The 24,170-nt window shown below is 33.3% G+C and overlaps 1 protein-coding gene across 4 annotated transcripts in view; it reads right to left on the bottom strand.

The window, feature by feature from the left end:
* The window catches only part of LOC144961609 (striatin-3-like), a 33,699-nt gene that overhangs the window by 7,759 nt on the left and 1,770 nt on the right, over positions 1-24,170 (bottom strand). Inside the window, exons 2-16 of one of the 4 annotated variants that reach the window (XM_078894738.1) lie at positions 21,410-21,513; positions 20,727-20,809; positions 20,079-20,166; positions 16,999-17,169; positions 16,270-16,395; positions 14,973-15,045; positions 14,493-14,598; positions 11,485-11,595; positions 9,806-9,925; positions 5,916-6,067; positions 5,588-5,646; positions 4,920-5,036; positions 3,838-4,007; positions 1,782-1,949; positions 200-340 (exon numbers count right to left, since the gene is read on the bottom strand). In XM_078894738.1, coding sequence (XP_078750864.1) covers positions 200-340; positions 1,782-1,949; positions 3,838-4,007; positions 4,920-5,036; positions 5,588-5,646; positions 5,916-6,067; positions 9,806-9,925; positions 11,485-11,595; positions 14,493-14,598; positions 14,973-15,045; positions 16,270-16,395; positions 16,999-17,169; positions 20,079-20,166; positions 20,727-20,809; positions 21,410-21,513 — 1,789 coding nt within the window. The remainder of the gene's footprint in view (positions 1-199; positions 341-1,781; positions 1,950-3,837; positions 4,008-4,919; positions 5,037-5,587; positions 5,647-5,915; positions 6,068-9,805; positions 9,926-11,484; positions 11,596-14,492; positions 14,599-14,972; positions 15,046-16,269; positions 16,396-16,998; positions 17,170-20,078; positions 20,167-20,726; positions 20,810-21,409; positions 21,514-24,170) is intronic. The other 3 variants (XM_078894751.1, XM_078894747.1, XM_078894756.1) reach the window with 3 other exon arrangements.

Genomic DNA, 24,170 nt, shown 5'->3' with positions numbered 1-24,170 from the left:
TATTAGACCTAATATTATGACCCCAATTAACTCAAACATTGCTAGGTTACAATGTACATGATTCAGATAGACGAAGGATGAGTCAGGCTGTTTTTAGTTAACAAAGGCGACTATTGAATCAACCAACTTGAGCTACAATACTGGAATTCCAAATTCTTTTTTCGTCCACAAAATAATGATTTTAATATGATTTACTTACCTGAATTAACTTTGGTCTCTAACATGAGGACCTGTTTCCCTGTTTCAATATCGAAAATGTAAGTATTGGAGGAGGTATAGCTGGCAACCATTTGAGTAGGATCACAACGCACAAAGTCCATTGATGTTGGCACACCCTCTTCTGAAAAATGGTGTATACCATGGAAAGTTTGGAAAAAAATAAAATAAATAGGTACATTGTAAATAGGAAGGATGGTAATCCTTTTTAATGAATTCTATCAAGTGAATCTAACAAAAATTGAAAAAATGTTGACTTCTCATTGGTACAGTGAAAGTCTCAAACACTGCCTTATACTCAGACGTGCCTACTTTAAAAATTCATAGTTCTTAAGAGAGATAAATAATAGTTGCTATAGTTAACTTTAGAGATCAAAAATTTGTCCTCACAAAGGATGAAATAACACTTCAAAATAAAAAAAATTTTGTTCAATAAGTTTAATTGACTTTACTCATGAAATGCTAAAAATGAAGCAAAATGTCGTACTTTTACTAACTTTTCGTGGTAGTAGGCAGGTCTGCTTACACTAAATTGTCAAGTTAAAAATGAACACAGACTGTATAAAATTCACTATAACTCCAGTAATCATAATGCTAACTTGATGTACTACAAAATTTGCCAATGTATATATATATATAAAAAACAAAAATACTATAGTGCATAACAGAGACGATTTACAAGACATATTATCTCCCAAAACTCTAACTATACATCTGACTGTCTCCCTCTCAGTCAGGGTCCGGCCAGGGCCAGTCCAAAACCAAGTAATCTCATTCCAAGACAAAGACAGAAAGTAGGTTGGAAAACAGATATAGAGGGATAGAGGACACAGTTGTGCCTCTCTGCCCACTATGGGAGAGCAGGAACCACACCCAGTAATGTGGTGGTATAACAGTTTTTCACTGTATACACATCTATTTGGATCAAAAATATTCCCATGAATATCTGTGGTTGCAAAAGCTGTATAATAACATTAAGGAATGGACAACTACAAAACAAATTTCGAAATATAAAAAATTGATAGGGAAGCTTGTGTAAAAATTGATTGATTTAAATATCGGCAAAATACCACAACCCAAATAAATGAGCAGAATTCATGTTGTCTTTGATAACAATTTTTCAACAAATCATTGTTCTTGCAAGTCTGTACTTCGGGATGAGTAAATAGAAAATTTTGCATCGACCAACATTGCAAAGCATATAGGAAGCGAAAAAATAAACTTCATAGTCAGTGCAAACTCTGTTACTAGACTAAAAGTAAAGAAAAAAAGTCATAACTCTCATTTGAAAACTTTGCAATGGCTTCCAGTCAAAACCAGAATTGAGTAAAATTTTGCTAAACTGTCAGATAAAAATAACCAATTATAAAATGTAACTGCCTTGTTGCAGCTACATCTTCAGGCAGGCTATTCCATATATCGTGATAGCTTATGGACAGAAGGAAAACAAATTGGACACATATTATTGCCAGTAGCAGACATAGTTTTATATTTTCAAAGCAAATAAGGAGATAGCCAGCTTTCAAAACTTGGGTTTTATTACTAAAATGATATTCTACCCTTACCCGAATCAACAGTGAACGTATTAAGAAGGGGAGACTTGCTCCCAGGACTCCATAATCTGACTGTGCCATCCCCAGAACAAGACAAGAGTTGGTTTTTAGAACTGTGTATTGATAAACCCCAGACTGCATCTGTATGAGCCACTAATGTACCTGACAACACATTGGGATCTGGAGATAACAGGAAGAGTTGTTAAAACAAATTAAATTCAAATATACATGGGTGCAAGTAGATTAGGCCAAAAAAGCCTCAAATAGGCCAAAAAAAGCCTCAAATCCATTTCCAACAAGTTCAAAAAGCCTGAAACTTATTTTGAAATGTGAACTATTGCCTCAAAATAGCATTATGTTAAGTTAATCTAAATGCTGGAAATAAATTAAAATACATTTTAAAAAGCCGGAAATCTGGAAATCTTGCACCCATAAATATATGATAATTATTAGTAAATAACAATTCCTAAAAAATTTGCAGGAAAATGGAGAAAAACAAGAACTTTATTTTATTTTAGGACTTAGCTGCTTACTCAAAACAGCAAATTAATTGAAATACGTCTGAAACAAATTGTTTTCTGTATAATTGCCATTGGTTAATCACTACACAAGCCAGTTGGGGTCATTTTAAATTTTCAAAAAATCAGTTGGTAGAGCACTCGATTCACATGTAAAGGAACTAGGATCGATCTCGAGTGAAGTCAAAAAAATTTCTGACCTCCCTAAGCGATTGGGTAGCTCGGTTTGTTGCACCTAGTGAAAAGTACTTTGCGATAGCAAGCAGTTGCTACTATCCATTTAACACTATAGATACTGGTATAAAGTCAGGCACCATTTGCCTTATTGCTCTGAAGGACTTTTCATATTTATTTGAGTATTTATAATCCTGTAAAGTGAAAGTGTTATGTAATAATCTCATGCCCTCGTACAAATAAATAGGTCTTGAACTTTTTTTTTTTTTAAAGTAGTCCCTCAAGGCTATTAGGTCCATGGAGCCAGAGTATATCCCAGTGTCTGTAGCGTGAAATGGACAGGACGCTTTGCTTTGGGTAAAGTATTTCCCACCAGATCTAACCATTGCTGGGTGGACAGTGGAGTCAGAAAAAAAATCAGGATTTCACCAAGGATCGATCTTGGTCCCTTTGTGTGTAAAGCAAGTGTTCTACCAACTGAGCTACCAGAACCCCTTCATGAAAGCCACTGAATTTACCCATTCCCTTTTTGTCATACTTGCAGAATTTACATAGCTGACCATCTCAAGTTTTGCCGCCTATTATGTACGAAAGGCGTTTAAGGGTAGCCAACAGATGTCAAACTTTGAGCTTATCTCACATGCATCACTCCTCAATGGGATTAATTAAAATTGTGTTATGTGCTGTAAACTATGATGGAATAGGTTTTCATTGCGTCATTTTTTCACAAGAATTCTCTTGGTCCCTCTCAATGCACAGCATAGTTTAGCTCCGCATTTAGAGCTGACAGAAAGTATTTTGTAGTTACCATGATATATCAGATTATCTGCTTTTTATGGATGACATGCTTAATGGCTCTGAAAGACTCAGAAAGAATGAATAATTTCTGATCCTATGCCAATGAGAGCATCACCTTTTTTTTTGTTTGTTTGTTGCTTTAGGTCTCTTCCAACACAATTGAGGTTATATGAGAGACCGCTGAAACAAAAAAACAAGCAATCTAACAAAAATAGTACAAATGTCAATCAAAATCATAACCTAAAGATATCATAAGCTAAATTATAAATAACCAAGAACAAACAGGCAGGAGATTTACAGAAAAAAAAAATATCCCCTGTCAAAAATACAATCACAAACCAAAGAAGCAGGATAGGCTAGTAAAGAGAAGAAGAAACGGCATCACTATCGGATCGTACACCCATGCGAACATCATAGGTATATGATTCAAGGGTGATGCTCCCATCCAACCACCCGCAGCATCACCTTTGAATTACTGATACTGTAAAATGAAACCAAGAGATAAAAAAGAAAAAAATATCAAAAATTTCAAAATAGGAATGGTTTTAGAACAAAGTGAAATCTACAAATCAACACACCAAATGAATCATAGGGGTCAATGCTTGAGCTGGGGATGTTCCAACATCGGATATTGGTGTCCATGCCTCCGCTATAACACTGCTCTCCTGAAGGACTCACAGCTAAACTTAACACTGGACCCATATGGGCACGGAAAGTGTATACAGGTTCGACATCTAATGAAGCTGCCCTGTTTTAAAATTATAGAATATAAACAATGCAAAATTATTAGGAATCTAAAATATTAATGCATTCCTAGATGACAGGAAAATGTATTTATATCTGGTAACAATACACCTATTACAAAAGGGCATTAAAGGAGGATAAGTAGATTTAAATAGGACATATGGGACGAAGTGTATACGGTCGACATCTAATGAAGAATGCCGATAGAAATAAGAAGATAAACAATGAATTATTGCGAACAAAAAAAGCATTTAGAGTAAGAAGATATGTATTATTCGGTGAAAGAAGAAAAGGATTTATATTGATAAAGAGAGAGAGATGAGATGAGAGGATGATGAAAAGATAAAGCAGGAGGAAAGAGAAAGAGTTGAGAGAACAGAGAGAACAGAATGATGTTAAAGATGAAAGTGAGAGAAATGAGAGAAGAAGAGAGAGGAGAGGAGAGAGAGAGAGAGAGAGAGAGAGAGAGAGAGAGAGAGAGAGAGAGAGAGAGAGAAGGAGAGAGAGAGAGAGAGAAGAGAGAGAGAGAGAGAGAGAGGAGAGGGGAAGAGAGAGAGAGAGAGAGAGAGAGAGAGAGAGAGAGAGAGAGAGAGAGAGAGAGAAGTGTGTCAACTCAAGTGTGACAACACGGTCAACAAAAGAGTGTCACAAGTGACGCCATTCTTATTTTTAACAATTTTACACACACACACACACACACACACACACACACACACACACACTCTCTCTCTCTCTAACAATCATAAAATAAATAATCTTAAATGCTGTATTATGGATGCAGGCTTGTTCAATTGAACAACAGACTTTGTGAGAGAAAACATTTTAAAAAAGTCAAAACAAAATAAAATATCTATCTAATTTACCTCAGACAAACTAGCAACAATGTGAATCTCTACATAGTATCACTTTGACTTACTTTTTGGCAGGAACAGTTTTTTGCAAGTTCCAAAGTTTTAGGGTATGGTCTTCAGATGCTGTCAATAAAACTGGCTCAACAGGATGAAATGCCAGGGCGCGTACACCATCAAAATGACTGTTGGGATGGAGAGACATAAAATAGATGTAGCTATGATCTGAGTATGAAAATATTATATATCATTCACAACAAATAATAATGGATACGATTAAGACCAGGATGTGTGTTTTCTGTTGCTTACTATCCAAATAGCCATTGAAAAATTTTTTAAATAAAAAGCTATCATGACAATCAAGGGTATAAAAATAGCACAGTGTCAAGAATGTAAGGAAGTAACAAAGCTTACACCATATCAATAGGTCGCAGTGCAGAGTACTTTCCACCAGATCTGTTATTAGACACAGATACTCAATCAATGTTGAAAGGACAGGAAGACAAAAGACGTGTTTTGATCATGGTCTCGATAGTTAATCTTTTTTCAAGTTATAGAAAGGACAATGCAAAGTGACTGGCCATAAGTCTCAATTCTCTAGTTGTTCTATGTCCTTTGCTCTAGTTGTTCTATGTCCTTTGCATTGCTATTTTGTCATTGGATATGTAGAAAATAATGTGTCAAAAGAGGAAATAAAAGTTATCTAATGAACATGATAAATTCAAGCAGGCTTTACCTTCGTAATGTATATTTTGCATTCCACGTCTTTCTGTAAACCTCTTTAGATGCTGAGATCTGAAAAAATTCATTCCATCAGTTTGACAGTGAGAAAAAATTAAACCTTAGAAAATTCTAAGAGAGCACATTAAAAGAGGTTCTTTAAAATTTAATTAGATGCTATTCTTTAATATTAGAAACTCTTGCATCATTTATCTTTCGAAAATAAACGTATTTTTTAAAAGGTATGAATGATTGAACTCAACAAAGAAGTCTTTAAAATATTGCTACTTATCTATTTAACAAGTCAATCATCGAGTAATCTCAAAGAGATCAAAAGCTCTTACATCATAACTAACAGGATCAGCTTCATTGTTGACTGTCAATCCAGCCAGTTCCCCAAGTCCTAATCCACCATCTATGGTTTCCTCGTCTGGTAAGCCCATCATATTTTTGTTGCGTGCATAATTTATTGGACCACCACCTCCACTGTTTCCATCTGATGAAGAGATTAAGGTGACAGAAAATTGGAGTGCATATTAGAAAACGAAAAAAGTTAACAACTTCAAACATTTGTGTTAAGTATGAAATTGTATTAAATCGAATTCATGATCATCAAAGAATGTAATCGATGCTAACCAAAAGACACAAAAGGAAAGGTCTTCATATGGAGCAGGATAATCACATACAGCAATCTTCTACTCATGAAAAAGTTGACATGCAAAGTCAGCCTCTAATGAACAATCATTCAGTGAAAATTTAAAAAGTGGAGCTAAGCTATAAATATATTGGTACTTCCTTCTATTTAAAACACATTTGATAAAAAGAGCCATTATGTCTCACTATTGCAAAGGCAGCTACAATAGAAATGAAAAAAATATTATTCAGATAGTGCAGCTCAAAATTGATGAATGACATGTAATTTTGTTTCCAACAAATCAAATGTAATACATTTTCTCTCGGTGTAAATATGCATAAAAATATATCTATAGAAAGGTGTCTACCAACGTTCAATCAAAAAAAGGAATGGACATTTTCTCAGATTAGATCCATGCTAGATTATTTTCACTGAGATATTTTGAGAGAACATTTTTTCATCAACAAATCAATTTAAAAAATTGAAGGAAAGTATTGTGATTTTTCTTTTAAAATTGAAATTGTAAGTGGACATAACCCCGCAGTTGACTTTTAGGGCACACTAATTAGGTGTTATATTTACTTGTTCAAACCAATCTGACAATAGGATTCATGCTCCATCTAAGTAGTGAAGTAATGTTTTTGTTTTATTTTAGGGGTTTTACTGCGCTACATTGCAACATTATTTAGTCATTTTGATGCCAGTAAAGGAAAGACGATTGAGGAAAGATCTGAAGTTAAAAGCACCAAATAAAAAGCAACACAAAGGGGACTAATTCAAATAACAAACAGAGGATTCCTTGAGTGTGTTGATAGTGTCTAAAAGTCCTGTCCAGACAGAAGCAAAGGATCCTGCTATGAAGGATACACAGGAAGAAAAAATACCCCCCCCCCCCCAAAAAAAAAGGTACTATACATTTGACTGCCTCCCTCCCTGCTAAGGTTCCACACCAGGACTATGGAAAATTTATCGTTTTTGTTTTTAAGGGTTTTATGGCGCATGCAACAAATCAAGTTCTAGAAGTACAATTAAAGCACCCAAGAAAAATTAAGTAAAAGGGGAACTGGTTCAAATAGGGAACAGATGTAGATTCCAAGAACACAATATCATTGTACTTTTGTTTGAGATCACCTAAAAGTCTCATTCTGACACAAGCACAGATCCAATATTTACAAATCATATATGTAGGACAAAAAACAATACCGTGCATAACAGGGAGACAATTTACAAGACAAAAAATATCATCTCTCAAAACTCTTAACTATACATATGACTGTTTCCCTCCCAGTCAAGGACTCTGGCCAGGGCCAGGACAAAACTAAGTAATCCCATTCCAAGACAAAGACAGAAAGCAATTCGGAAAACAGGTGACCTCCTGCCCAATTTGGGAGATCAAAGACCCACCCAGAATCTGAATTTAGAACAAAGTCATAACAAACGTGGGAAAGTAAAACAGATATGGCACGGGGGATAGAGGACACAGCAAGTGACCTCTCTGCCCATCATGGAAGGTAAGAAGACGAAATCCAGTGAAATGCTGTTATTATCATTATTATTTATAAATTAGTATTCTTTTTTAAACCAATAGTTATGGTCCCCAATTGATTATTTTATTGATTGTCTGAAAACATTAGAAGATTAGCATAATCTTTTATACCAACAAAGGATCTGTATGCTTGAGCAATAAAATGTAAGTGGTAGACATTCTGCCTTCACCCCCCACCCCCTTCAAAAATTGCCTAAAAGTCACCAGATATTAATTCAACATGTATTGCTGTAAGGTATGTTTTTGTTTTTGAGGGTTTTACGGTGCTTGCGACACATTTAGGTCATTTCAGTGCTAGTAAAAGGGAAGAAAATGGGATGGTCAAAAAAGTTACAGAATTACAATTTGAAGCACATGAGAAAAGTAAGACAAAGGGAAAATGGTTCGAATAGGGAACATATGTAGGTTCCAAGAGCCCACTATCAGTGAAGTGTACTTAGCTTGATATCACCTAAAAGTCTCATCCAGCGACAAACACAGGTCCCCACAAAGAATACATTCAAATGTTTACAAACCAATATATATATTTGTTGTTTGTTTTTAAGGGTTTTACGGCGCTTGCAACACATTAAGGTCATATCAGCGCCAGTAAAAAGGAAGAAAATTGGATAGCAAAAAGTTCTAGAATTACGATTAAAGCACCCGAGAAAAGGTAAGACAAAGGGGAATAGGTTCAAATAGGGAACAGATGTAGATTCCAAGAGCAAACCGTCAAAGTACTTAATTTGAGATCACCTAAAAGTCTCATCCACACACAAGCACAGGTCCGGTCCCAACCAAAAGGAACACACTCAAACGTTTACAAATCATATAATATAATATGTAAACTAAACATAATACAGTGCATAACAGAGAGATGATTTACAAGGAAAAAAATATCATCTCACAAAACTATAACTATACATTCGACTGTTTCCCTCCCAGCCAAGGAACGCTGCCAAGGATCAGGACAAAACTTAAGTAATCTCATTCCAAGACAATGACAGGAAACAATTGGAAAACGGTTATGGGGGGATAGAAGACACAGCATGTACCTCCCTGCCCACTATGGGAGGTCAGGATCCCCACCCAGATATATTTATAACAACAACAAAAATGAAACAGTACATCACAGAGAGATGATTTACAAGGAAAATAACATCACCTCCCAAAACTATAACTATACATTTGACTATTTCCCTCCCAGTCAAAGACTCCAGCCAGGGCTAGAACAAAACTTAGCAATCCCATTCTAAGACAAAGACCAGGGGATGATGATGTGGTGGTTGTTATAATAGTAGTGGTGATTGGGATGTTCATGTAGTGGTTGTGGTTAGTCTTATTTTATTCATAGAAAAATTTGAAAAGGGCAGAATTGTGAAGATGATGGGCAAAGATGAACCACCATTTAGATGGAATATTCTCAACCCTGAAAAACAGAAAGCAACTCAGAAAACAGATATAAGGGGATCAAAGAAACTGTATGACCTCCTGCCCATCAAGGAAGGCCAGAAGACTCCATCCAGTTGTCTTAAGGTAGAAACTTTGCATTGTTCAACTTTTTTAAGCGAAGAAAGCAATCAGCCATGGAAGAGTGATTTATCTGAATAACCTTAATCTGCTTAAAGGTTAACATAGCTAAATCATTTTAAGCAAACATCATTTCTGAAGTGAGACAATATTCCTCACACATTAGAGAGACGCTTTTAATTTTGCTTGGGATAATTCTCAATGTCCTTATATGAAGCAATTAATATCTTAAACTGTTATATTCAACATAAATATAGTTAAATAATATTGATATATATATATACACACATTATGCACATAAACCTGTTTCCATTTTATACATCAAATATTATAAGTTATCTCATAAACCTGTTTCTATTTTATACATCAAATATTATAAGTTATCTCATAAACCTGTTTCCAGTTTTCACATCAAAAAGTTATCTTATAATTCCAGGCAATCCGTGGTATAATTAACTGTTATTGGATCTAACTTCATTTATGTAATGACACAAAATCAAGCATATTTAAATAATGGCATGACTTAGAATTGTAGAGCAGCCTACCGTTGTCCTTTCTGTCCCCACCACCGGTATCATTGTGGGTAAAGGCTTCACCTACTTCAGTGTTCTCCTCCTCCCCACCAAGACTGGCTAGCATCGCCTGAAGAGCGTGCCGAGTGGGCCCTGGAAACAACGCAAGCCAGCCATACAGCTAAAGCATCACACTAAACAATATGACAACACTTAACATGCACAAGGCTCATTTGAAGCTATCATCCAAATAAAAAAATATTAATTAAACCAAAAAAAAAAACAAAAAAAAAAGAAAAAAAGAAAGAGAAAAAAATTCAAAATAAATCTTACGAAATTAATTTTTAAAATGGAACAAGTTCGCTTGGCATACAAACTTTTTAAAGTATTCTTTTTTTCATAAGAAAACTATCAATCGATTAAAAGAACAGCATTTGATAAGAAGAGCTTTGAATGGGAATGTGTCTTTAATTTCTTGTACTTATATATATAAATTTGTCATACCTAAATTTTCAAATGAGTGATTACAAAATAAACGATAGGTGGAAAAAATGTGTATGCCAACTACTGATAAAAAATTTGAAACTATAATAACTTTAAACTCTTAATCTTGTAAAAAAGCTTCCTTTCTTGATATTTTAAATAATTGAAAGGCCTGACAAATGAACATATTTACAAAAATAATGATATGCAATGTACAGAGAACCTTTGTCACATCTTTTATCAAAACTTTAAAAAGAACAAATTTCAATATTAAACAAGCTAAAAATACAACTAAATTAAATGTATAGGACCAGTAACTCTGTGCTATCAAACATTAAAATGTCAATTTTGTTCCACATCCCAACTAAACTCCACTGCTTAAAAAGTGTTTATACATCAATACTAAACCAATGAATTCTGTAACAGGAATTCCATTCAAAACAAAACTTCTTGACAAAGGGCTCTCCATTTAATATTTTTGCTTAAATAACAGATAGATGCACAATAAATGATGGCTCCTTTTGTATATGTCCATAGCAATGTAAACTTCTTTTTGAAGTGCATTAAACCAGACTGTCACAATATTCTTTTGATCTTCCATTTCTTGCATGCCACGTTCATATAATTTTAAAGACCAATGTGACTGATTAACGTTCCAGTTTGCAAATTACATTATTAAATTAAATATGAAAATAATCATCCTTACACAAAAATTTTTAAAAGAACATATGGCATTTACACACAATAAAGATGTTTAAATCATGCTAAGTCCTTTACTTAGTTTTACTTCTCTAAAGATCCAATCTTTGAAATCCACATAACAATTACCAGATATGGCTACCCTAAGCATAACAAACTGAGCAAGTCTTCCAAGTTAAGAGTGTAAATGAATAGAAAATTGGGAATAGAAAGCCACAGAAGAAAAAAAAAATTGATAAAAATCCATAATATATAGGAGTTAAAATTTATTTTAACCTTAAAAACAAACACACACAAAAAAAATAAAAAGAAAGAAAAACCTGTTGAACGGCATGCCAGATTCATTGCATCCCATGCCAAAAATCAATAAAATTAGAACAAACTTGAGGCCATAAATTTTCTACTTGTTTTCACCTCTTCAACAGAGAAAACAATGTCATCGTTGAATATAAAGCCTTTTTTCTTTAAACACGTATCAAAATGCACAAAGGTAAAAACTGGTAATATAAAGCTGCAGCGATAAAACTTACTATTTTTCTTCCCTTTCCTTTCCTTTTTATACTGTTCTTTGAGTTCAGATATATGTCGCTGATCAACCAGCCATTCTTCCTCTTCTTCTGAGGATGATGACTCGTGCTTTTCTGTTTAACACCATTACAACAAATACTAATCATTGTGGAGTTAATCGACACAAAGTAAATTAAAAAATACAAAATTAAAAGGGGGGAAGAGGAAGAAAGTTCACAAAACTTAAGGACAGACATTTCATACAATAAAAAAGAATTTCTTAATTTTAATTTGACCATTGTTTTTGGATGCAAAAGATATTTCAAAATAAAAGGGGGAAGAGGGGAAGGGGGAAGGGAAGAATGTCAACCTGGAGATGTTTATCATAAGTCACAACCATAGAAAATCTACAAGGTGCGATGCTTTATTTAGTGTCTTCGACCAGATGCATTGACTGGAATAAGATAAAAATACTTGCAATCTACAAATGAGGTAACAGTTTCTCATACATTTTAAAAAGTTAATCACCAGTATTATTTTTGCCAATTCGCCTGAACCACTCATAAATACTACTATTCTTATATGCTATTGTCAGTATAAAATCTTTAAAAGATCTGAGTTGGTTTTAGTATGAAGAGACATCAGAAAAGAGTCCAGTTTTCTATATTTGTGTTTGAATAATTTCAGAATCTAATGAGCCATTTTCACCTAAAATATAAACGGAACTAAATGTTTGAGCCCTCATAATTCAAATGGTAGAGCAGACCCATCAAAAGAAATGAGTTTTGTAAAGTTTCTTTTTTCTTCTTCTCTTTTCTCCATCCAACAATTCAGCCGGGTCTGTATGGTCTGGAGGAAAGTATTTTGCCAAAGGGTGGCAAGCAATCGTTAATATTCTACACTTTATACACTACAGATACCAGCATAAACTGTGACTTCATGGGCCTTGAGGCTCTTAAGAACTACAAAATTATTTTTAAAGAGACATTAGGAGTCAAACAGCTTTTTTGAGTAAAATATGAGCCAAACGATAAAAAAAAATAAAAGAGATCTGTCTTAGCCTCTAGACATGTCATGGGTGAGGCTATTGGTTTAGATATACGAAAAAAGGTATAATAAGCCAAAAACAGGCATTTATTAATAACAAAACTCCAAGTCTTATGAAAATTTGATGTAATATATTGTAATCTTGTTTTTCACATAAAATTGGTATGGAGAGTATCTCTGAAATATCAAGTTATAACCTGATATATTATGTTAATTTTATAAAGTTCATACACTATTTCCTATTCATTGCCTTCATCAGTAATTATAGTCCTGTGAGCATTGACACATTAAAAAAAATTCTCACAAGTCAATATGAATGTTTTTGTTCGATTTTCATTATGTTGAACTCAAGGTAGTTCATGAAAAAATGCAAAATGTCATTTAAGAATTCATCATTGAGAAAAAGAAACTGTCCTGGTAGGGTCATCCATAATTTTCAAAGCCCGGTGTTATGACCTGCCACAGGCAACTAACAAAAAGTCTGCAAATATGTTAAATCAAATTTCAAGTCTAAAATCTGTATCAACCAAAAATTCAATTTCCAGTCTTATTTCTATAAATTGTCACTTTAGAATTATGTAGAACCAATGTAGTTGAATTAAATTTGGTCACAATTTCTTTTCTTCACAAAAATAGTGCATACCTAATTTTAATCGAGACTTTTGGTTTTAAAATTCGAATCTAAAGGAAAACATCCAAACTTGAATAATTGCATAAAAGAGTGACAAGTCACAAATTGTTCAGTACCACAGATTTACAAATAAGTTAAATTACAGATCTAATCTCTTCCTCTGACTATTCTTAATTGAGGGTAGCAATGTTTGTTCCTATTTTGTTATTTAAGCTAAGTAAGTGCTTTCATTTTTATATTTCAAATAGTTTATTCAAACTGAGAACCTTGTGATTGATAAACCATCTTTATGGAGGTGTGGCAGTGAATTTCCTGGTATTTCTAATAAATCCCTCACAAGCAAAAAGCCGATCAACCACACGAGGCCTTATTAAATGGAAAATATTATGGTAGCCTTATCACTTATAGCGAAATGAATATCAACCTGGCAGATCTATACTTGAATTGAAATCTTAAGACAAATTAAGCTAATCATAGGTTGTCGTCACCAACCCCTTCATCAATTGTACTGTCAATTTCAGTAAAAATGTACTATAGTGACGTGCAACCTTCTAAGTTTGCTATGTGAATTCCTTGTTTTATCATGATTACGGAACCTTGAAGTGTGCTATGTGAATTCCTTTTTTCATATATCATAATTTCATGCAATCTTATTCATTTTGGCACATTTTGGATCAAGTGTGAAACAAATGATTATGATCATATGACAAAAAAAAATTACAATAAAACAAACTAAGGTAATAAATTAATAAATAAAAAATGAATGTGTGCAGATAAATAAATGGAAATAAATCTTGCAACTTAAAAACAACGGATGACAAAATACACCAAAGCAAATGATTTTCATTTCTTTTTCATCTCTGAGATTATAAGTGCCAGGCTAACAAATACAGGAAAAATAGGTTAGTAATAAAATGACAACATAAACTGAAATAAAGTCTCAAATGCAAAAGGTGTGTAACTGAGGAGAAATTTCAGGCTTTGATGATATTGTTTGTCATTTATTTTTGCATCATCAAAATTATGGCAGCTCTTAAATAAAGTCTTATAAGATTAGAAAAGACGAATATCAATCCAGAAAAAAAAAAAACCCTTCTAAATTCAGACTTCTCTCACTGCAATAAAATGCTCTTATTCTAAGCATCTGCCAAACCAACTAATAACAATTTATTAAAACAACATCAAGTTTAGGCAAAGGTTATTGTGTTTCCAACAGAAGATACAAAACTTGGTAATCAATACGTTAGTAAACTTATCATAGCTACAGACATCGACGCCAAACTTTGAGTGGCTTTCATTAAATCTTGTTTTTAACCAAGAGAAGTTAATTTGATAGTAAACAAACCAACTCACCAGTGCCTTCTCCAATCTCAGATTCTAAGAAATGAAACTCTGCTAGAGCCTCCACCGTGTCAGGGTCATTTTCATCTAAACCTGGTATGCTCTCGTTATTATCATTCTGAAAGCCAAAAATTATTTTAAACATACAGATGAAATAGGCATAAAAATATCAAATAGTTTATAAATTTTAAAAAAATGTAAATTTATATAATGCAAACTGTGTCATGCAACAAACAAAAATAAACCTGCATTTTCCACATAAATTTTTTTTTAATTATACAAACAAAAAACATTAAAAAAAACAACAAAAAACCCCCAAACAACTTTCAGTGGGAAAAAATAACCAAAAAAAAACCCAGCACCACTATCATGTACGATAATTTCTCCCATTTTTATATCACAGCAGCTTGGTTGATTGAGAACCCACCTCACAAGAAAAAGGTAAACATAGTTGAATTTATACAACATACAACAAATGTGTCAAAGCCTTACTTTGAGTTTTATTTTCCTTTCTAACCTCTCCTCAGATTCGTCATCAGCAGCCATACCATCTTCATTCTCATCACTGTAAAATAAAGCATTTTTCTACAAGAGCAATTTTGTCATATAAACTAGGGGAGTTGGGAGGGAACCCAGTAAAAAGGTCAAAACAAGGGAGAAAATACATTTCTTTAATTGATACAATTGAAGAATTATCGGGGATACTACTTTAATAATCTTAAAAACACTGTTTAAGGGTATCAAAGTTAAAATCGTATGAAGTTGGGATTTAAAACTTTAGCATGACATCTTATAATCAATGAATAATGTTCTCAATGAGCATATATATTGAGGGTAAAAGAAATAACCTATCAAACAAAAATTCATTGTCAACGGGAATTACCCATTTAGTCCACATGAGCAAACAATGAGTTCATCATCTTAATTTCTAAAAATGATATATAACAATATTATTTATCTCTACACTGACCAACTTGTATTAAAACTAATCAAACAATTCATGGAAATTGTGAGGCACTAATTATCAAAATCTTTGCAATGAAACGGGAAAATACCAGTATAATATCTCAAAACATCCTCAAACTAAGGAACAATCACCACAGACTCACAATGAAAAGAACAGGATTTAAGAATATGTTTTTCCTTTTGAACTCTAAAGAGTTTATAAATTTCCGAGATAAGCACAACTTGGCTGCTTGGTCCTTGCAACTTCTTTGTCAAATATAGGTCTAATAGGGAATAATATTTTTTTTCCATTTTCAGCTTCACAAATATAAATTCATGTTCAATACTATTACGATAATTTCACTCTATAATGTACTCTGTTCTGAATTATGATAAAGAAGTGCAGAGCTGCCAACCCCATCTGATGAGAATGTGTACGTTGGGACCTCAAAATGGGGGAGATTTCATAAAAATGGTTACAATCCTGAAATCGACGGAAACTAACCACTGTGAAAGTAAGAGGAAGGTATACTTACATAAAGTCACACCACACAAGCTCAATTTCCCAAGACTATAATCCAATCCTTTCAGAATTCTACCTCCCAGCATGAAGATCATAATTGGTAAAAAAAATATATACCAAGGTTTCTCCATAGGCTAGTAATAATATGAATTACAACTAAAGAAAACTGAAGTGACTCTGTACACTGAGAATGGGTACAATCTTGGGGGAAATGCGTACAATTCCGCATTTTTTGCAGTAGGTTGGCAGCTCTGGAAGTGATACAAAAATTCTGAAACAATCACACTGTTAAAAATGCTGGATAAAATAAATAGGACTTACCTTAAATCTTCATCTTCATCAACAGCATTGTTAGAATTCAGAAAATCAAAAGTGGTCATGACTGAATTTTCAGCATCAATCAAAACATTCTCATTAGCCATATTCCCCATTTTCTTCAACCCAGCCCTGGAAATAAAGTATAAATAGAAAATGTAAAGAGTGTTCAATCTCAAAATGTCTAATTATCAAGGATGGCACCTGTCCCTAAGCTATAAATAGACTGATAAGCAAACATTACCACTGTAAATTATTCCAAACACACAGCAAGGTAATATCTAACTTCAACTTAGGTATGCATTGGTAGCATAATATATATTATAATAAAATTGGATGCAGTTTGAATACTCTCAAACCATTAAATAGATAGCAATCAAAATGTTCAAGTCACTTATTGTATTTAGAGGAGTATGTTTAGGACCCATCATATTCAATTTTAGCGTCTCTATTTCTCTAAAATGCACACAGCATTGGGAATTACCATTCAAAATCAATGTTTTCAATTATCGGTACTGTAAATCGCCTTCTTATACAATGAACTTTACCATATGATCTGTCTGCTTTCTCATAAATATTTTGACTGGGCTGACAAATATTTTTTTAATGAAATAAAATTATTGAACGTCATCCCTAGAGCTGAGATATTTTATTGTTTTACAAAAAATTAACTTATCTTTAAACCCACCCAAATAACAGTGCTCAAAACAATCTCAAAACCCTTATACAACATACCTTTTGGTCTGCATCTCTCTCTTGCTCCCTTGCTGGTCTCCATTAACAAGGATGGACTGTGAAATGTCTGAGTCATTGTCTGCAGACGATGTTTGTAACCCAAGCAATGATCGCACACGGGCTGAGCGTACATCTATGATTGTGTCAGTATAGCCAATTTCTTGGAGATACCTTAAAATTGAAAAAAATTGAAAAATAAAAGCAATAAACAATATGTGGTAACTTATCATATTTTTTTATTTCTTAAAAATCAACAATATATATTTGTAACTGGCCTTTCTTTCAGGCAAGCCATCGACTGGTGATGGCTTTATATCATTCATTGTTTCAGGAACCATTTTAAAAAATCTCTTCAAGAGCATAAAAACTAATTACCAATGCCGCCAGCATTACGCCACAGATAACTGAAACTTACCAAATAAAAAATATTTTTTAAAAAAGAAGAAAATCCTATAAAATAAATGAACGCAGTATCAAAGCTTTGTGTGTCTTCAGGAAATTGAAGGGAAATTTATGGGCATACAATTACAGTACTATAATTTTGTTCCAGAGGAGTGGAATGTCTTCTTGCTGACTGTTAAGTGTGAACAACTACTCTCGTGGTAAAAACAGTGATGTGAAATCTTTATCACTCTGTTAGAAAAATATTTTTTATCTTTCCTCTTTCTCTCTCCTTTTTTGTTGTTGTTGGGAAGGGGGGGGGGGGGGTGTCAAAAAAATCTTTAGTTAAACTTAAATACAGGGTGGCCAACTTTTCAGAAACTGAATTAGGGAAAATTTTTGGTTATCGCACAATAATGTTCAGAGTGAAGTAATACACAGCCTAATACTAATTTAATACTTTACAAAGAATGAAAATGAAAACAGACATTAAGTTGACATAACTGTAAACCTTGGAAGTGAAAGGGGTAACTTTTGACATATGTATCCTCTATCCAAGCTTAGGAGGTGCATTATGCCCTCTATTGAATTTGGTGCAGAAGTCACAGCCTCTATTCTATTAGTAAATATGACTTGACAATTTAAAACTAAAAAACTACACACACATTGAGACCACAGCATCACTACAATGATAACAGGCTTTGTTTACTGCTATTAATTGCCTTCTGAATGCAAGCTATCCATGGTGGATGGGTTTTTTTCGGGAAAAAAAACGCAGTTTCGGGACATCGGGAACGGTGGATCCATTTAGGGAATTTCCCGAAATAATCGGGAAGGTTGGCCACTCTGTAAATATATCATTAAAATTTGTAGCAATATGACTTACAATAATGTCTAATAAATATAAGAATATCACTCTATAAATTGACCTACTGTTGACTCAAATTCAACATTTCCAGTTTAATCAACATTGATGTATTAAACAACAAAAATCTTTAATCAAACTTAAATATATCATTAAAATTCTGAAAAAGTTTGTAGCAATATGACTTACAATAATGTCTAATAAATATCATAAGAATATCACTTAAATTTAAATGATAAATCTCTTCAAAATCTTTACAAAAATGGGGATTTTTCTTTCATGTGTGCCTAATATTGGTCCATATTCATATCAGTTTGTGTGGCAGGGCAGAAAAATCTGCCACAAGAATGAATTTTTGACTTTAAGTTGTAACATATTTTCAAGCTCTTTCATGATAAAGAAACTGTTAAACGAAATCCAATCTGATATGAATTTAATCCTGCTGAAATTCAAAATCCATTTTTAAACAGTGAAAGAAAATAAACAAATAGGTTTTGAAAAATGGTTGGACAGCCTACTCATCTTTAATACGGTCCATTTACGATGTACATATTCTGAAATTACCCACTGAAATAAATATTTAATTTTACTGAGAGCAAAAGGGAACTGATGATAACCATTACTGATTATTATAACAGGTAGTTGAACAATATTGTGACATGTTATTTAAACTTTTTCTTCTTTTATCATTCTTGTTGTAGTGAGGGAAGAATCATGTTACAGAAACTTTTTAAAATTATATCATTTGTGAAAAAGGAGGTACAGTTCTGAATGGCTAGAATCGACGTGCACTTATTTACAGGTCTGATAACCCAATCATTGTCGTAATGGAAATCTCAACAACAACAACAAAAATGACGCAAAAAAAAATTTTATATTAAAAAATGTCTGTTACAACAATGTCAAACTAGGCCTATAATTGCATTGGAACGTCAGATCTGTATATATGTAAACGTCAGTTAGAATCATTTTAAAGCTGTTGTTTTTTTTTGGGGAGGGGGGAGGAATTAGGACTAAGCAAGCAGCAATTTTTTAACATAGTATTCTTTCTAGCAGATAGCAAGAAATTCTTATTGTCCATTTAACAATTGCAATGCAGATAAATACATCTATTGGCCCCATCCAATGTCTTTTTTTTTAGACAGGGGAGGGGTGGAGGAAGGTTAGAATAAAATAAGCAGACAACGGCAAGTAAAAGAGAATTTCACTTCCTTATATTTATATGACAAAATGAGATGTGCAATGGTTTACACAAGGATGGCTGCTTGCCAAAATCTTTCAAGTGTATCAAAACATGGACAATACAATGTAAATGATTCATTTGAAATTTGCAGCAAATTCAAGCCTTTCTAAAAATGTCTTCTCCTTATGAATGCACAAGGTGTATAAAAATACTGCTGCTAGAAATTGTACATATTAGAAAATTTAAAAAGCAATATGATGCACCCATACTAGCATTATCTCCATACCCTGCAAGCCCCCTCTAATGCAGCCATGCACCAAACTATCTGAGCCACTGATCTATTTTATATATAATAGCCTATCACATGTTTCTGTGGTCATCTGGTGTATACGGGAGGAGTAATGGTTCAAACTGAGAGGAACAGGGTGTTAATGTGTGTTATGTAATTTTTGGCCATAATCTCCTTACTGCATTGCATGCCTTTTAAACAGGTACAGGCAATTGTAATGACTATAACCATGATATTTACTCCTAATGCCCTGGATAATTATTTCCTTGCTCCTCCTCCACACCCACCCCCCCCCCCCCCAACAGCATAGAGGGAGGGGCAATAAATCAAATTTCTTAAAATGGATAATATTATACACTTACTGTCTAAGTAATTGGCGCCCTTGTCTCCATGTAGCATTGCTAGTTCCTGAGCTTGATGACATTGATATTTCTCCATCAATCTGGTCTTCTGTTAATGAGAAAAGACAATTATTTATATAACATGGCATTATCACATTCAATATATCCATTATTGGATACTGAGCAAAGAAAAATGCCTAGTCTATAGAATTACCAAAGCATGCACATATTGATAAAAATTGTGGTTTTTTTTCTTAATTGGTCATCTATGTCTTTGTTGTCGGCTGATAATAAATAAAGAGCAGATTCCTATCATTCACCAGTTCTTGGACTAGACAAGAAACTGACTGAAGTAAATTATATAAATGTAGATAGTGATTAAGCGCTTAACAGGTCCCTTTAGAGGTAGGGTTCCATCTTTCCTGTTCTGACATATCTTATGGTTTTCACCAAGATTGCATAAAAGCAATACTATTCCAGTGACATTACTTTTATTGCTCTCATCAACAGTTCTGTATTTATAACGAGATAAAAAATAAAGTCTTAATTCATAGCAATTCAACCATGCTGATCAAGGGTTCAAGCGTCTTGACTCTTTAAATACATCATATATCATTTTTTAAACATAAATTTTATTGACAGCGTCAGGCTATATAATAAAGATTATACCTTCATTTTTCTTATCAAAAGAGGGCGGTTTTAAGTCTTCTGTGTTGAGATCAGTTCCATATTTCAACTTGTGATACTTTGCTCTGTAGGATCGAGAAATAAGTAAAAATATTAAATCAAGAAAAAAGTTTTTAAAAAGTTTTCTACTTACGTTCTTTATAAATGCATTGTAAAATTGTCAACGACAAGTTGTCATATCCAGTCAATCAATACAAGACAAGAAAGTGACTTTACAAAAATTAGGATTATGTTGTATTTGACTCCCGTAGATGCCACTGCCAACCATGTCATGTGATTCTTCATTTGTAACCCAATTCGGAATTGGGGTACAAGGTAGAGTTAACAATAAAATGTAGAGATATAATGAAATCAAAAGAACAGGCCCTCAGGATGAAGTATTGGAGAGAAAACTGCATTTCGTGATAAAATGGGCATTCAGTAGTTGTGGAAACCACTGAACACTGTAAGGCATTTAGTAAATTTGTATAATGCTAATACTTTGGGCTCAAATTTAATGTACTCACCATTCTAAATTTTTCATATGGATATATCTTTTTAACACTAACAGAGAAATAGTCAAATTAATTTTGTCAAATCTGTTGTTCCTCCTCTGAGGTAGAAAATGTGAATAAAAACCATTAAAGAACTACAAAATTTCAGAACAATACACCAGTGTATCTCACCTTTCCTGCTTCAAAGCATATTCTAGCATTTTAATTCTTCTGACTAGGTCTTGTTTTAAGTTTTCTTGGCCTTTCCTTTCACCTTGTAAAAACGCAATGCGAGCCTGAAAAAAAAAATCACAAATAAACATGATGAGGTGAAATCCAAACATTTCAAAACCCCATTTCTTTAAATCATCTCTACAATATTTTGAGAAATTTCATCACGACACACAGTCAGTCACAACTTGAATAAATGAAACAATATAGAGAATGATTTATTTTAATTAAAAGAAAAATACAATATAATTATTTTTCAAAACAGTGGTAACAACCTACAAGCCGCAGCCTCTAACGAATTATTCAAGTTCAAGCAATTTGTGACTATCTTCAAATTTTAAAAAAGAAAATTAGGTAAAAGACAACCATAGAAACATTGAAAAAAACACACAAAAAATTTCTTTCTCGCTGGACTTGACCTTGTGTGTTTATTGACTCCAGAAGTACAGAGCAAACACAACTGATTTTTTTTTTTTAATTCTTTCAAAATACCAAAATGGTATTGGTGAAAATAAATCTGAAGCAGATGTGAGTTGAGAAACTGGTTGACTTGATATTGAATGATGTGAATGGGGTAGTTGGCGTATGGAGATAAAAATTATACTAATATGGTTCCTCAATTTAACCATGATGAGCGAATTCATAAAATTATAGAAAAACTTGACTGCTCCTACCAGTTTGACTTAATCAACATGAATGAAAATCGAACCGATTCGCCTAAACATAGAAAGTTTATAAAAAATCGTTAATTAATAATTAAAGTTAAAAATGCCAATGTTTCGACATCTTAAAATCATCTGAGTTGCAGAAAGAGACAGCAGATGTAAAAATGGAAGGGTATATATTAATATCAAAGTATTGAGTTATTGTCTAAAGAAAATTAAAAAGAATCAAATATCATTATTACCATTAATCTAGTTAGCAGTTAGTATTATAATACTATACAGATTAATCCATGGTGATTGCATAATATACTATAAGTTATAATGTCAAAATAAATGTTTTAAAGTTCAAAAATATAAAAAATTGTTGATAATATCAAACTTTTGATGAAACTACAATCTTTTTCTTTTTAAATCTTTACCTTTATTATATTACTTTCTAATTAGCTGTCAAACATAATACAAATTTAAATGGTGAGCATATATATGACTCTCGATTATTTTTAATTAGAATCCATTGAATAGTGACGTTTCATTTATGTGACACATGCATGTATTATTGTATATCATGTATATTGTTGGTTAATAATTTTCTATGCACTGCATTAAACCTATATGACATTTGATGTATGACAACTTACAACCTCATAGTCTCATGTGACCTGAGACGGAGATGAGAGAGGGAACTACGGATATATAAAGGAATGTGTCAAGAGAAGGACTTTTTTCAATTCTGTCTTTGGGGGGCCTTCCCTAAGCTCCTAGAGGTAGCATCTCTTTCAATTAGTATTTTCACCGTGGGTCTTTTGTCAGACGTTTATTTGTTCAATTTGTCAATATATAGTAGTAGCATTTTAAAAACTCTAGAACAAAGCTTGATGGATTAGTGACAGCTACAAATTTCCTAATATGACAATAATTTAGCTTTCTATCCCCTTTTTGTTTTTGAAGTACTGAAAAGCATTGCAAAGCAATCCTAGGTTTGTTTGTTTTTCTATTAGGGTTTGCTCGAGGTCGGAGGATTTTTTTCTATAAGGGATAGTTATAGGTCTTAGTAAAGGTCCTATGGTGTTTGTTTTTCCTATTAGGGTTAGTTTAAGGCCCTATTTTTTATTAGGGTTAGTTGAAGGAATATTTAAGTTGTTTCTCTCAGCACGAGGAGCTTATGGAAGTCCTCCCATCTTAATTTTAGAAATATAATTATAACTATGTTTCATTTTTTTCATGGTTTTGTTAAACAAAAAAAAAAGGGAAGAGCTTCCATGTTACTAAAGTTGCTTGATTCAGAGTCAAAAGAGTAAGAAGAGTGCTTGCATTCTTTTATCTTTTGTCTGACATTAAATATAGAAATTCCTGGGGAGACCATCCGAAAGCTCCCCGTGCTAAGAGAACCAACCCAAATATTCCCTCAACTAACACTAAGAAAAAGTAAAACCTAGTACCTTACTTTAACTAACCCTAGTAGGAAACACAAACGTCCTAGCACTTTTACTAAGACTTAAGATTAACCCTAATAAAAAGAAAAAAAAAATCCTCCGAACCTTGAGGCCTTCTGAAAGCTCCTCGCACCAGCATTTCTTTCAATTTGTATTGTCACTGTTGTAGTGTTATACATTGTTAATATGTTGTGTTGCGAGCTTTAGTAACATTTTGTTATTTATTGTTATTTTGCAGTTGTTACCCTAAAAGTAATTTTGTCAACTGAATAAAGTTACAGTGGTGACCCCGACGTCAGGATTGAACACACCCTTCCTTCAACATGCCAACCAATCAGGATACCCATGAAGCCAACGCAGTGTCCATCAAACTACCAACCTTTTGGCCCCAAAGAGCTCAAATTTGGTTCGTTCAGGCCGAGTCACAATTCACAATTAAAGGAATCACAGCTGACGTAACTAAATACAGTTATGTCACAGCATCCCTCGACCAAGACACTGCCACCAGAGTTCTCGACATCCTGACCAACCCACCAAGCACTAACAAATATGAAACCCTCAAACAAAGACTCATAGACAATTACAAACTTTCTGAAAGAGAAGCTGCATCTCGCATCTTAGACA

The sequence above is a fragment of the Berghia stephanieae genome, chromosome 1, assembly GCF_034508935.2.
Source record: "Berghia stephanieae isolate SIO BIC M18660-M18661 chromosome 1, UCSD_Bste_1.3, whole genome shotgun sequence".
NCBI lineage: Eukaryota > Metazoa > Mollusca > Gastropoda > Nudibranchia > Aeolidiidae > Berghia > Berghia stephanieae.
This window is presented reverse-complemented; position numbering and strand designations above follow the sequence as displayed.